General features: G+C 37.2%; 1 protein-coding gene across 1 annotated transcript in view; it reads right to left on the bottom strand.

Annotated features, from left to right (window-relative positions):
- BMT2 (base methyltransferase of 25S rRNA 2 homolog) overlaps positions 1-13018 on the bottom strand; it is a 166605-nt gene that overhangs the window by 72284 nt on the left and 81303 nt on the right. The window contains exon 3 of the mRNA XM_007944171.2: positions 6194-6364. Coding sequence (XP_007942362.1) covers positions 6194-6364 — 171 coding nt within the window. The remainder of the gene's footprint in view (positions 1-6193; positions 6365-13018) is intronic.

Here is a 13018-nt window from a genome sequence, read left to right as displayed (position 1 = left end):
CTCCATTTTGTGATACTATGTAATTATCCTCCATTTTACATGTTGTAAATCCTAACTTCTATGTGTTAATAAGGCAGGATCAGTGTGGGGTGTATCTTGAGTCACAGCCTTACAAGAGGACATGACTCAAGTTAAACCCTTACTCAAGTGCCACCTTTACTCAAGTCACAACCTTACTGTGATGTAAGGGGAGTTTCTTTGGGGGTGTGACCTGCATTCAGTACATAGACGGTGCTCTGGCAAGGCTCTCCTTAGCTCTGGATCCTGCATCTGGCTCATCATCATTCATCACCTGACCTCCTGTTCCTGGGAATGGACCTAACAGACTGTCATCTAACCTGACGATTCTGGGATTTGCAAGTTTCTGCAGCCCTATGAGCCAGTAGTTTGCCACGTGACCTGCTGAATTTGTGGCTCACCAGCTTCCACAGCCCTGTAAGCCAACAGCCTGTCATCTGATCTGCTGATTGTGGTTTCGTCAGCCCCTGCAATCATGTAAGTCAGGAGGATCCTCTAGCCTGATGCCTGCCCCGTGCATTTGGGACCTGCCAGCCTCCACAAACACATGAGCCCTTTATTTGAGATCAATCAACAATCAATCTGCCTATCTATACACTTCACTGGTTTTGCTTCTCTAGAGAAGCCAGCCTAACATACCAGGTAAGGGCTGGAATTCTGCAGGAATTAAAAGAAGGATCAACATTACCGAGTCATGTAGTTAAAAAAACAAATATTGAGAAATGAGGGAGGCAAAAGTCAGTCATGAAGGACTTCTTAGCGTTAAGGGGCTTGGATTGTTGTTTTAAAGACATGAGAGATCACTAAATATTTCTAAGTAAGAGAACTGATATTATCACATTTATGTTTTAGAAAAATCTCTCAGGCTGACCTGTGGAGAATGGATTGGAGTAAGACTGGAAGTAGGAGGCTACTGTAACAGTCCTGGTGAGAGATGAGGACAGAGAAATGTAAATGGACTGAAGAGATACTGAGTACTTAGAACTGGTGATAACCAGATATGAAAAGTGAGACACAGGAAGGAGACAAAAATAAATATTAAAGTTTCTGGCTTGGGAATACAGATGGATTTAATGAAATATTGCAGAAGGAATAGATTTAAGTAGTTCAGTGGGGCAGGAAAGGGAAGACAATTAAGATCACTCATAATGTAAGGCTATCTCCATAGAGATGTCTGGTAGGCAATTAGATATATGGAGGCCTGACCTACAGATGCAGATATTGTTAGAATCATCAGCATATTAAGAGTATTCAAAGCTATGGGAGTGAAATAGGTGGCTCAGATAGGATATGTTGAACCCAGGATCAACATTTAAGAGACAGGCAGAGAAAAGGAACTGTCTTGCTATTAAAAGAAGAACATGTAGACAGACTGATAAAAGAAGAGGCTGTAAGAGCACATAAATTAAGATGAAGACAGATTTTTTTTTAAACATACTTGTGTATATACAATGATTAACATATAATGAATTTCAAACTAGTTCTAATTATGTTTTCTAAACAGGACCTCTTTATTAGATATCACCTATAGTCACGTATTACATTCTCTCCCTTGTCATAAACTTTCTACGAATATGTCCAATATCTTACATCCTATGGCAGAATGGATATAAGACCCTTGGATTGCCTGTGACCATCTATATTCTTTACAATCCCTCCTTTGACTCAGTATAAGAGATGTGGTGACACACTAGTTAAAGCGCTCATCTGCAAACCAAAAGGTTGGCAGTTTGAACCCACCAGTGGCTCTACAGGAGAAAGATGTGGCAGTCTGCTTCCATAAAGATTTATGGCCTTGGAAACCCTATGGAGCAGTTCTGTTCTGTCGTACAGTGCTGGTAGAGTAGCAATTGATTTGATAGGAGAGAGTTTGGTTTTAGGTTTTGACTCAGTGTTAGCACCACTTCCTCCCCTTTTTCTAAAACAATAAATTGAGCTTTAAGAAGATGATTATAAAAGAACATTATTCTACTGTCCTAAATAGGTCTTTCTTCCTTCCATCCACCCATGACACATGTGGTAAGTTTCTATTCCAATAACTATAAATATCACGTAATATCCTGAGTACATACAAAGCTCATACAAACTGATAAAGACAAACACTTAAGACCCCAATATTTAAGTAGGTAAATGACATTAACAGATAATCCTCAAAAAAAAAAAAAAAAGAAGTAAACAAGTGATTCTATTCACAGCTTTGCTTTAGCTGTAAGAAGCTCAGGGCCTAGCATGAATAATGGACACAAACTGAAGATGGGTTTTTTCTTTTATAATGAATATTGACATCTTAGAGCGCTGTGTGAAAAAGATTCTGAGGCCAAATCCGGGCTCTGTAGAAAAGATCCTATAACCAATTACCTATGTTTAGAATGGATGTTGGAAAATATAAGCATAGCACGTGTGCCATGTTTCCACCCTGGCAGGTACCAGAAATTCACAGAATCCATTTTATTTTCCTGATTTCATATTATCTTCCTTTCTTCTATGATATAAATTTACTGTTTCTTATTATATTTTACATATCTGTAAGAAATGTACATCAACACAACAGCATGCCATTTTATTACTTCATGTTAAAGAAAATACTCAATACTGTTGAGTTTTGGCAAAATGAGTACTTATACTGTTAGAGGTAATGGAATTAGTATAATTTTTATGAAAAGTAATTCAGTAATGTGTATAATTGCCTAGAATTATTTATGCTCTTCAACCCAGAAATCCACTTCTGGGAATCTATTCCAAAGACATAAAAATTCAAGTACAAAGAGTTTTAATGCTGAGATGAAACAATTTCGAGAAATGAAACACCCTAAATTTCCAATAAAATAATAATGTATATCAAGCAAGATTCTTTCCATCATATTCTCCTTCAGAAAAGAGGGTATCATCTTGTATTAAAACCCTTGCAAAGTCTCTACACTGCTGGGCTCTCTCAATTTCTTCACTTTTAACAATAAAGTACTATTTTGGGGAAAACCAACACCAGACTGAAATGATTTCAAACAATGTAGCTTTAAGTGCTTACAGAGAACACTTGGAGGATTTAGAGAAAAGGAGGCAAACAAATTTAACACAGATTTAGTAATAATTACACATGGAAGTACACTTTACAATTGTAATTGCTAGTTCACTTATAAAGATCATATTAAAAAGCAACAATGTCTAGCAACTAGATACATTCTCCATTTTGCTCCTAATCTTAGATTTTTCTCCATCATCAGTAACTAAAGCATAACTAAATTCTCTAATATAGATCCAATCATTCTCAAATCATGCTTATACAATCAGCTGGAAACATGTCGATATTATTTCAGATTGTGAAATGGGAAGAAGCTGGTTCAGTGTCTTTAACCTTTTTTTTTTTTTTTGTGGAACAGCAACTTTTGAAAGAATATAAACACTTAAAGACAGCAATTTAAGCACTCATTTTGTGTCAGTCACAAATATTTATATACAAGATGAATTGGAGAGGAACACACAGCTATCCTAATATTAGAAGTAATTTTTCTCCTTTAAAACTAAACCAGAGGTAGGGATTTTCAGCTACCACAGAGCAAAGAGGTCATAAACTTAAAGCTCAAGAAACTACTATAAAACTGGATGAAATGGCCAAAAAAAAAAAACCCACAAAACTTCTTGGCTCAAACAAAGGCAAATAAACCGAGAAGTGTTTTATTCACAAAAACTGGCTGACTTTGGGGCAAGACCAGCATGATCTGCAGCCTTCCTGCCTGAAGCTTCTCTTATCACCTCCAAGGCCAGCTCAGTTGGCATGGAAGTTCTTATAAGCATATGGTTGGCTTTGAAAAACAGCAGCTTCTCTGCTGGTGGGTCTAACTTGCTTTGGAGTAAATGTTGAAAAACCCACACAGAGTTTTGTTAGTAAAAGTAGCAAACCTGGTAGGAAACATACAGAAAATTTGCAGCTATGCTAGTCCCAGGTTGCACTCTTTGTTGAGTTGAATTGAAGACAAGAAAACTAGTTAGAATTAACAAAATGATTCTAAAAATGAGAAAGGCACTGAAAGGCTAGATAAGCTCTCCATGTGGCCCTATTTATGCAAATATGCAAGTGAGACCCAAGATGGCCAGGTGGAAACAAAAAGGTGAGGGAGATTTGAAAACTAACTGAATTTGGAACATAATCCCCAACCAAAACATGCAACCTACTGGCAGAGGCAAGTGGAAGCCTTACTGGCTTGAAGTGTTTGTGTATAACCTCTGACCTATCCTTGTTTGACTACTAATTTATGAAGACATGGGGCAAACCCTACAACACTGGACCAAAACAAAAAAGCAATGAAACAAATCTAAGCATAGACATCAGGATGTACACAACATAAGGGAGAGATTCCACAGATTAAGTTCAGGCAAATCACTAAAAATAAATAAACAAACAACCCCATAAGCATTACTATCACCAATCTGCATGGGGGAAAAATACAAACTGAGAGTTTCTATAATATATTTTAAAAATGTCCAGTTTTCAACAACAAAAATATAAATAATGGTCATGCAACAATAAACAGAAAATGTGACCTACATTTAGGAAAAAGAATACTAAACAGAAATTAACTCTGATTTAGGAAAAAGAATAAACAGAAATTAACTCGGAGCGGCCCAAATACTGGCTTTAGTAGACAAAGACTTCAAAATAGCTATTATAAACCTTTTCAAAGAATTAAAGAAAATCATGTTTAAAAAATTAAAGGAAAATATGATTATAACGAATCAGCAAATAAGGAATCTCAATAAAGAAATAGAGACTAATGAATATATTAAATAGAAATTCTAGAGTTGATCATTTCTATTTGTTCCTGTTTTTGACAGAATTATGTTGTTGCTGTTGTTATGTGCCATCGAGTCGGACCTGACTCATAGCAACCCCTCCTTGGGTTTCCGAGGCAGTATCAGTACGGAAGTAGATTGCCCAACCTTCCTTCCAAGGAATGGCTTGTGGGTTTGAACCGCCAGCCTTCTGGTTAGTAGTCAGGTGCCTTAGGCACTACGCTACCAGAGCTCCTTGACAGAATTATAGCTATATAATTTTTCTTTACTGGTCAACAATTTAAGAAATTTTAAAGTGTTCATAATGCTTGAGCTATAGGATGTCTAGTATCAATCATTATGCTTGTAAGCTTTGTAGTAACTTTTGAACAAAGACAAAGATAGCTTATCCTTTTCAACAAAACTAATCAAAGGAATGCTAATTTTTAAATGAAATTGCTTATAATGAACAAGAATATTTTCAACATGATTTAAAATCAAATTGACCACTGGTAATGCAACCCTTAAATCTAAGGATTTGGAATCGTTTTCACAACTTTCCTTTCATTTTCACGGTTAGCTTTCTTTCAGTGTCCACCAAGAATGTTTCTAGAATTACTCAAGTTTGGCATTTTCAAGAAATTAATAAAATATTACATGGTGCTGCAAATCCATTCTAGCACCAGCAAATCAAAAACCAAACCTACTGCCATTGAGTTGATTGCGAGTCAGCAACCCTATCAGACAGAGTAGAACCGCCTCTCTGGGTTTCCAAGGCTGATGAAGCAGACTGCCTCATCATTCTTCTGTAGAGCAGCTGGTGAGTTCCAACTGCTGACTAGGGCATATGAAAAACTTTAAAACTACTGAAAATTAACTTCACAGGAGCACTGGTGATGTAGAGCCTAAGGCATCTGACTAAAAATTCATTGGATTAAAATACTCATGGACTTAGAAAATTTGTGCCATGTGCATAAAATATATTATTTTCAAGCAGACTTTAATAACTTTGACAATAAAATAACAGCAATAGATTTTCTTAATAATCTTCCATTTCTTCTGTTCTTGTGTTAGGGGAAAGCCAATTTAAATAAAATATCATTTAATAGGATTGTGCTTTTTTTGAGTCCTTGTACTGCCATAAAAATCATTATTTTAACATTTTCTATTTTATTCTTTCTTGAATAGTGAGGACAATCTAAGCTATAGAACCACTAGTTCCAAACATTCATTAAAAATCTGTACTGCTTTCTATGAAATAGTATGAATAAACCTGCATTTCTCAGCCTAATGTTTTACCTGAGGTACAAGCCTACTACACACTACTTATGTGAACTATTATACCATTTTACATTAATACAGCTATCCAAAATAATGTTAATAATTAAACTAGGAAAAGGATACTTACTCAGTTATAAATTCAGGGTTTGTAAAGCTCAGGTTGGTTAAATGACCTTCAAGTTTAGAAGACTCATGCGTATTAAAGGCTGGAGTGGTCTTAGTGGCGAGTACAGCTCTTTTTTCATCTTTCTCAAGTGCTTTTCTCTTCCCACCATTTTGAAAATATTCTCTGCATACACTGCAAGGCAATATAAAGTTATATTTTTAGATGCTAGGTATGAATATGAAATAAATAGAAAAAAAAAACGTTGTTGTTAGGTGAAGTCAAATCAACTCCAACTCACAGCAACGCTATGTACAACAGAACAAAAACACTGTCTGGTCATGTGCCATCCTTACAATCTTTGCTATGCCAGAGAGAGTCCACCATTACAGCCACTGTGTCAATCCACCCTGCTGAGGGTCTTCCTTCCCTTTTCTGCTGACCTTCTATTTCACCAAGCATGAAATCCTTCTCCAGGGAATGGTTCCTTCTGACAACATGACAAAAGTAGGAGAGACAAAGTCTGGTCATTGTTGTCTCTAAGGCACATTGCAGCTGCACTTCTTCCAGGACAGATTTATTCGTTCTTCTGGCAGTCTATGGTATTTTCCGTATTTTTTGCCAACACACTACAATTCAAAGGCATCAACTCTTCTTTGGTCTTCTTTATCCATTCATTGTCCAGATTTCACATGCATATGAGGTTACTGAAAATACCATGGCTTAGGTTAGGTGTACCTTAAGAGAGACATCTTTGCTTTTCAACACTTTAAAGGGTTCTTTCACTGCAGATGTGCCCAGTGCAAAACGATGTCTGATTTCTTGACTGCTGCTCCATTGGTGTTGATTGTGGATCGAAGTAAAATGAAATCCTTGACAATCTTTTCTCTATTTATTGTGATGTTGCTCATTGGTCCACATGTGAGAATTTTGTTTTATGTTGAGGTGTAATACATACTGAAGACTGTAGTCTTTGATCTGCAAGTCCTCTTTACTTTCATCAAGCAAAGTTGTGTCATCTGTATGTGGTAGGCTGTTATTGAGTCTTCTACCAATCCTGATACCACATTCTTCTCCATATAGTACCACATCTCAGATTACTAGCTGAACATACAGATTGAATAGTTATGGTGAAAGGACATATCCTTGACACACCCTTTCTGATTTTAAACTATGCAGTATGTCCTTGTTCTGTTTGAAGGACAGCCTCCTGGTCCATGTGCAAATTCCTCATGAGCATAATGAAGTGTTCTGGAATTTGCATTCTTTACATTATTCATAATTTGTTATGCTGCACACAGTTGAATGCCTATGAATTGTCAATAAAACACAGGTAAACATCTTTCTGGTATTCCTTGCTTTCAGGCAAAATCCATCGCAGCAATGATACCCCTCTGTGGTAATGAAGCTTATGTGTCAACTTGGCTGGGCTTGGTTTTATGTAGCTAGGCAGCTGGATGTAGTTATTTCCCATGATGAGACTGGTAATCAACTCCATGGTGGAAGCTGCTGTAAGCAGCTGAGTAGCTGCCTTAGGGATGTGGTCTGCTTCCAGGATATAAGACATTTTGAGAAAGGTCTTCAGCTTTTGGTACGCTTGGACCCCTGCCTGTAGCTGAGTTCATTCAGCAGTCTGCCACAATGCCTGTAGATCTTGAGATTGTTTCTGGACTTGAACTAGTGGCCTGCTGTTGTTATGTACCAGACCCGACTCATAATGACCCCTCCTCGGGTTTTCAAGGCAGTATCACTACAGAAGTAGATTGCCCCATCTTCCTTCCAAGTGGCTTGCTATGTGCTTGATAATCTTGGGACTGTGCCATTTTAATTGTCAACCTTAAGTTTGTCAGCCTGAGCAACCAGCAGCTGCTTGAGTTAAGAGATGCTTCCAGCTCCAGTGGGCAGGGAGCAAGAGGCAGAGCTGAAGCCCAAGGCTGAGGAACCTTCAACCAGACCTAGAGTTGGCACTTTGAACCCAGACTTCTAACCTCCTGAACTGTAAGAGAATAAACCCTGGTATGTTGAAGCCATCCACTTGTGGTATTTTCTGTTAGTGCAGCTCCAGAAGTTCAAAACTCCCTCATTCCACATCCTCTTCTGAATCCAGCTTGGATTTCTGGAAGCTCCCTGTCAATATACTGCTGCAACGATTTTTTAATTACCTTCAGCAAAATTTTACTTACATGTGATATTAATGATATTGTTCATTAATTTCCACATTTTGATGGATCACCTTTCTTTGGAATGGGAAAAAATATGGATCTCTTCAAGTCAGTTGGCCAGGTAGCTGTCTTCCAAATTTCTTGGCATAAACGAGTAAGTGCCTCCAGTGCTGCATCCATTTGTTGAAACATCTCAATGAGCATTCCATCAAAATGCTAATGTATTTTTATTTTCTCAGTGTGCTACTTCAACATTTCAACAGCATACTGAAGAAACCATTAGCTTTTATTAATTAAGAAAGGAAACTTTCAAATTAAAGATTTCTATTTTGAAAATATCAATGAGAGGTTACCTTGAGGACTGTGCAACACTTTCCATTCTTTTAAATTACTATTATCAAATAGTGATAACAGATCATGTTTAACAAATAAAAAAAAATGTTTTTAAAGAGTACAAATAGGCCTGTATTTTTTCTGAACTTCATTCCTAAGACATAAATTCCTTTAACAAAGCTTAGATAACTCTGCAATTCAGTAATGCATTCAGAAGAGACAGCAGTCACTTAATTTTGAACCATAAGTAAACAATTGGTTTTGAGATCTCTCTTGGTTTATAATAAAGTCAGGTGGTCAACATATTAGAAGATCATTTTTATTTTTGTTTGTGCTTACAGGGGGACATATAAATCTAGTTCATGTAGAAATGGTATACTGTAAAGGTACCTTCAAAGTGAACAAAAGTTTGAACATAATAGTGATTTTTATACCACTTGGTAACTACTGCTGTTCATCAGAATATTCCTGCTTGTCCAAACTCTTACACTATTAAAATGTAGATTTTTTTTAAGATGTATAATTTTAAGCTCATATATATCAGGTTGCTATCTAGAATCAGAAACTGATGACTGACATACACTTACAAACAATTTTGTCAGTATTTATGATGCATTTAATATAATTTTAGGGTGTGTATAGTGGGGTGCTAGGAGCCCTGGTAGCACAGTACCTAAGGCACTTGACTGCTAACCAGAAGGCTGGTGGTTCAAACCCACCAGCCACTCCTCGGAAGGAAGGTTGGGCAATCTACTTCTGTAGTGATACTGCCTTGGAAACCCAAGGAGGGGTCGCTATGAGTCAGGTCCGACTCGATGGCAAATAACAACAACAACAATAGTGGGGTGCTATACCATAACTAAGTAAATTTAAAACATGTGCCACAGAATCAACTCGAAAATTTATTAGCTACAAAAGTCAAAGGATTTCAAGGAAGAAAAGACTAATGAGATCTAGATTTGACCTTTGAAGAGCTCACAATCTGACAAGTGTTACACTCTTGAAAACAATGAAGTGATATAGTCATCAAAGCTACTTAAAGTAAAGGACAATACTGAAGAAATTTTCTTTCTGTTTAGTTTCTGAAAATAAACAGCATTATAGCTCATGCTTTCAACAAAGCTAGGCTATTTTTCTCCACAGATACTGTTCAGTTAAATTCCAAAAGCACAGGTGAAGAGAAGTAAGAATTACTTTAAAACTGGTTACTGCATTAGAACCAGGATCTTGGGGAAAAAAGCCTAATTCTCTCTCACATTCACAGGATGTCATCAGCTCAACTTCAGTTTTTCTTGTTGTTGTTGTTTTGTGCCATTGAGTCGGACCTGATGCATAGCGACCCCTCTTTGGGTTTCCCAGGCAGTATCACTACGGAAGTAGATTGCCTCATCTTCCTTCAGTTTTTCTTAGTACTTATTATTAAAGACTTATTTAACTCAACCTATTTAGAGTTAGTTTATTATATACAAGAGTTAAAGTTACAATTCTATACTAAAGGTTAAACTCATTCATCATTAACTGATAATCATAATTAATCACAGATGAAGGTGATGAGAAAACAAGCTGAAGAAGGCATAGTTGCTGCCCTCAAAGATCTGACTAGTGGAGACAAATAATTATATAACAATAAAGAAAACACAACTGACAGAGATGAAGCCTAGATATATTATTACCCATAATAAAACTTGTGTCCATTACAAAAAGTGATCCAACAGAATGTGTTAATTATTGAATAATATTATTATCATACTTAAGTAAAATTTTGCTGATGATAATCCAAAATCAGTTGCAGCAGTACATTAGCAGGGATATAAATCAACAAAAATCCAAAATCAAGCTGGATTCAGAAGAGGATGTGAAACAAGGAATACCATTGCTGATGTCAGATGTATCTTGGCTGAACCTCATATAAGCTTTAGAAAACCTAATCTAATGACAGAAAGCAGTTTAGTGGTTGCCTGGAGTGGGAATGGGGACTGACTGCAAAGGGTACAAGGGAGCTTTTGGTAGTGATGGAAACTTTCTGTAACTTGAGAGTGGTGGTGGTTATATCATGTAAACAATTTTCAAAGCTCATTAAATATACACTAGAATGAATGTATTTTACTGTACATGAATTATACCTCAATAAAACTAATAGAATGTACATTTTGTCAAGTAGGGCTTAATGTTTCTATCATGTAACATTTCAACTAAGGCATGAAACAAAGGAGTAAAAAGCTTGCTTATCATTCTATTAGGTAGAATCATAAAATTGCCAATATTCAATAGATCTTAAGCTATAAAAATCAGTATTTTATACAGTTCCACTTAATAGTTACGAAGAAACTTGGCAGCAAAATATTTAAATGGTTAGAACTCCAGGTTCTCAAAGGATAATGACAACCATCTAAATTCCAATCTCCCCAATTTTACCCTCTAAAAATGACACAGATCATTGAGGAAAGCAAATAGGAGCAATGACAGCTAATGCCTACGGCATAATCAGAAACACAGAACAATATCTCATTTCATATGTAATCAAGGAAACAAAAATCTGAAATCAACTGGCTCAACTCTGGAGCTTGTCCAAAGTGGAACATCTGATGGTAACTATACAAGACAGAAATGAGTGTTGGGGACTTCTGGTAAGATGAAGGAATAGGCAGACAAGTGACACAGATCCCCTTCAACAAAGAAAAGAAAAACCAATTGACAGAGATACGGAAGATAATCCTGGAACCCTGAGCTTTGAAAGGAACTATACAGAAGTAGATTTGCACCAAGTAGTGGAAAAACCTGAACAAAAACAGTGAGTACAGAGATGGTCGGAGCTGCGGACTGTCAGCTACTCTGAAAAGACCAACAGCCTGAGTATTTCCAAGTGGTTTTGGGACCTGAGAATTGACCTAAAGATCAGTTTCAGTCACCAAGGGCTGCAGGGAACTCTGCTTTGGTGGCCTATGACTAGGAAGGACAACAGTAAGGAGGGAGACAAACTGAGCTATGGACTTTCTGCTCTCTGGAGGGTACAGCCATTTTGACTGTTTACACATGGCAGCCATTTTGGATATTTAAAGTGACTGAGGGCACAGCCATCTTCAATGTTTACAAGTGGTGGCCATTTTGGATATTTAAAGTGATCGAGGATGCAGCCATTTTGAATGTTTACAAGCGACGGCCATTTTGGATATTTAAAGTGACTGACAGTGCAGCCATTTTGAATGTTTACAAGTGGCCATTTTGGATTTTAAAGCGATAGCATTCTCATTCGGATTCTAGGGACCTAAGTACAGGCTCTGTTTGCCAGGGTTGTCAAAGACACAGGAGAGGCTGACAACAGGAAAGGAGACGGGTGGTGAGTGTATAAGTGCTGTCAACTACTGAATAGAGGAGCACAGCACAGTACCCTACCTGTATAGATAACATACAAACAAACAAACAAACAAAAAAAAAATTGTGGGCAACTCACTCCAACATATAATCACCAATTAAATATAAACACAAAATGCCACAATGCCTTGGAGACAACAGAGCATCACAGTCCACACAAAGCAGCATGATAAAGCAGGAGAAACAAGGGACCCAAAACACATCCATGAGGAAGATGTAGCATTGGAACTCTCTGATAAGGAATTCAAAAGAATTATATTTAGGTATCTTCAAAGGATTGAGAGATACTCCAAGGAAAACACAGATAAAACCCTAGAAGAGTTTTGGAAGAAAACACAAGAACAAAATGACAAATAAATGAAAATTAGAAATAATTCTAAATCTACAGATAGAAATCCAGAAGATTAATACTAAATTGTCAGAAGCAGATAACACATTGAAAGGGCAAAGGAGTAGAATTGATACAATGGAAGACAGAATTAATGAGATTGAAGACGAATACCTGAATACTTCTTTGGAAAGGGATCAATCAGAAAAAAGATCAAGACAAAATGAAGAAAGCCTAAGGTTCCTGTGGGATACCATCAAAAGGAATAACCTATGTGTCACTGGATCCAGAACAGGAAGAAAAAAATAAAACCACTGAGAAAACTGTCCAAGATTTGTTGTAAGAGAACTTCCCTAATATGATGAAAGATGAGAATATATCCATTCAGGAAGTCTGACGAACACCACACAGGATAGACCCCAAAAGAAAAACACCAAGACATATCATCATCAGCCCCAGGCTTACAGGTGAGGAGAGACAACTCAGGGATGCCCGAAGTAGCAAGTGGGAAGAGCAGGAGAAAGGGGTTTAAAAGCCAGGAAACCACAGAAAAGAGCAGTCAGCCGAAGGGATTAGGTGAGGAGAGGCAACTCAGGCCCGCCCAGAGTAGCAGGCCGGAAGAGCAGGAGGAAGGGGATAAAAAGCCAGGAACCC

This window comes from Orycteropus afer, unplaced genomic scaffold (assembly GCF_000298275.1).
Source record: "Orycteropus afer afer isolate SDZICR_OR568_19922 unplaced genomic scaffold, OryAfe1.0 scaffold00007, whole genome shotgun sequence".
Lineage (NCBI taxonomy): Eukaryota > Metazoa > Chordata > Mammalia > Tubulidentata > Orycteropodidae > Orycteropus > Orycteropus afer.
The sequence above is the reverse complement of the archived record's forward strand: the minus strand, read 5'-3'. Positions and strand labels throughout refer to the sequence as shown.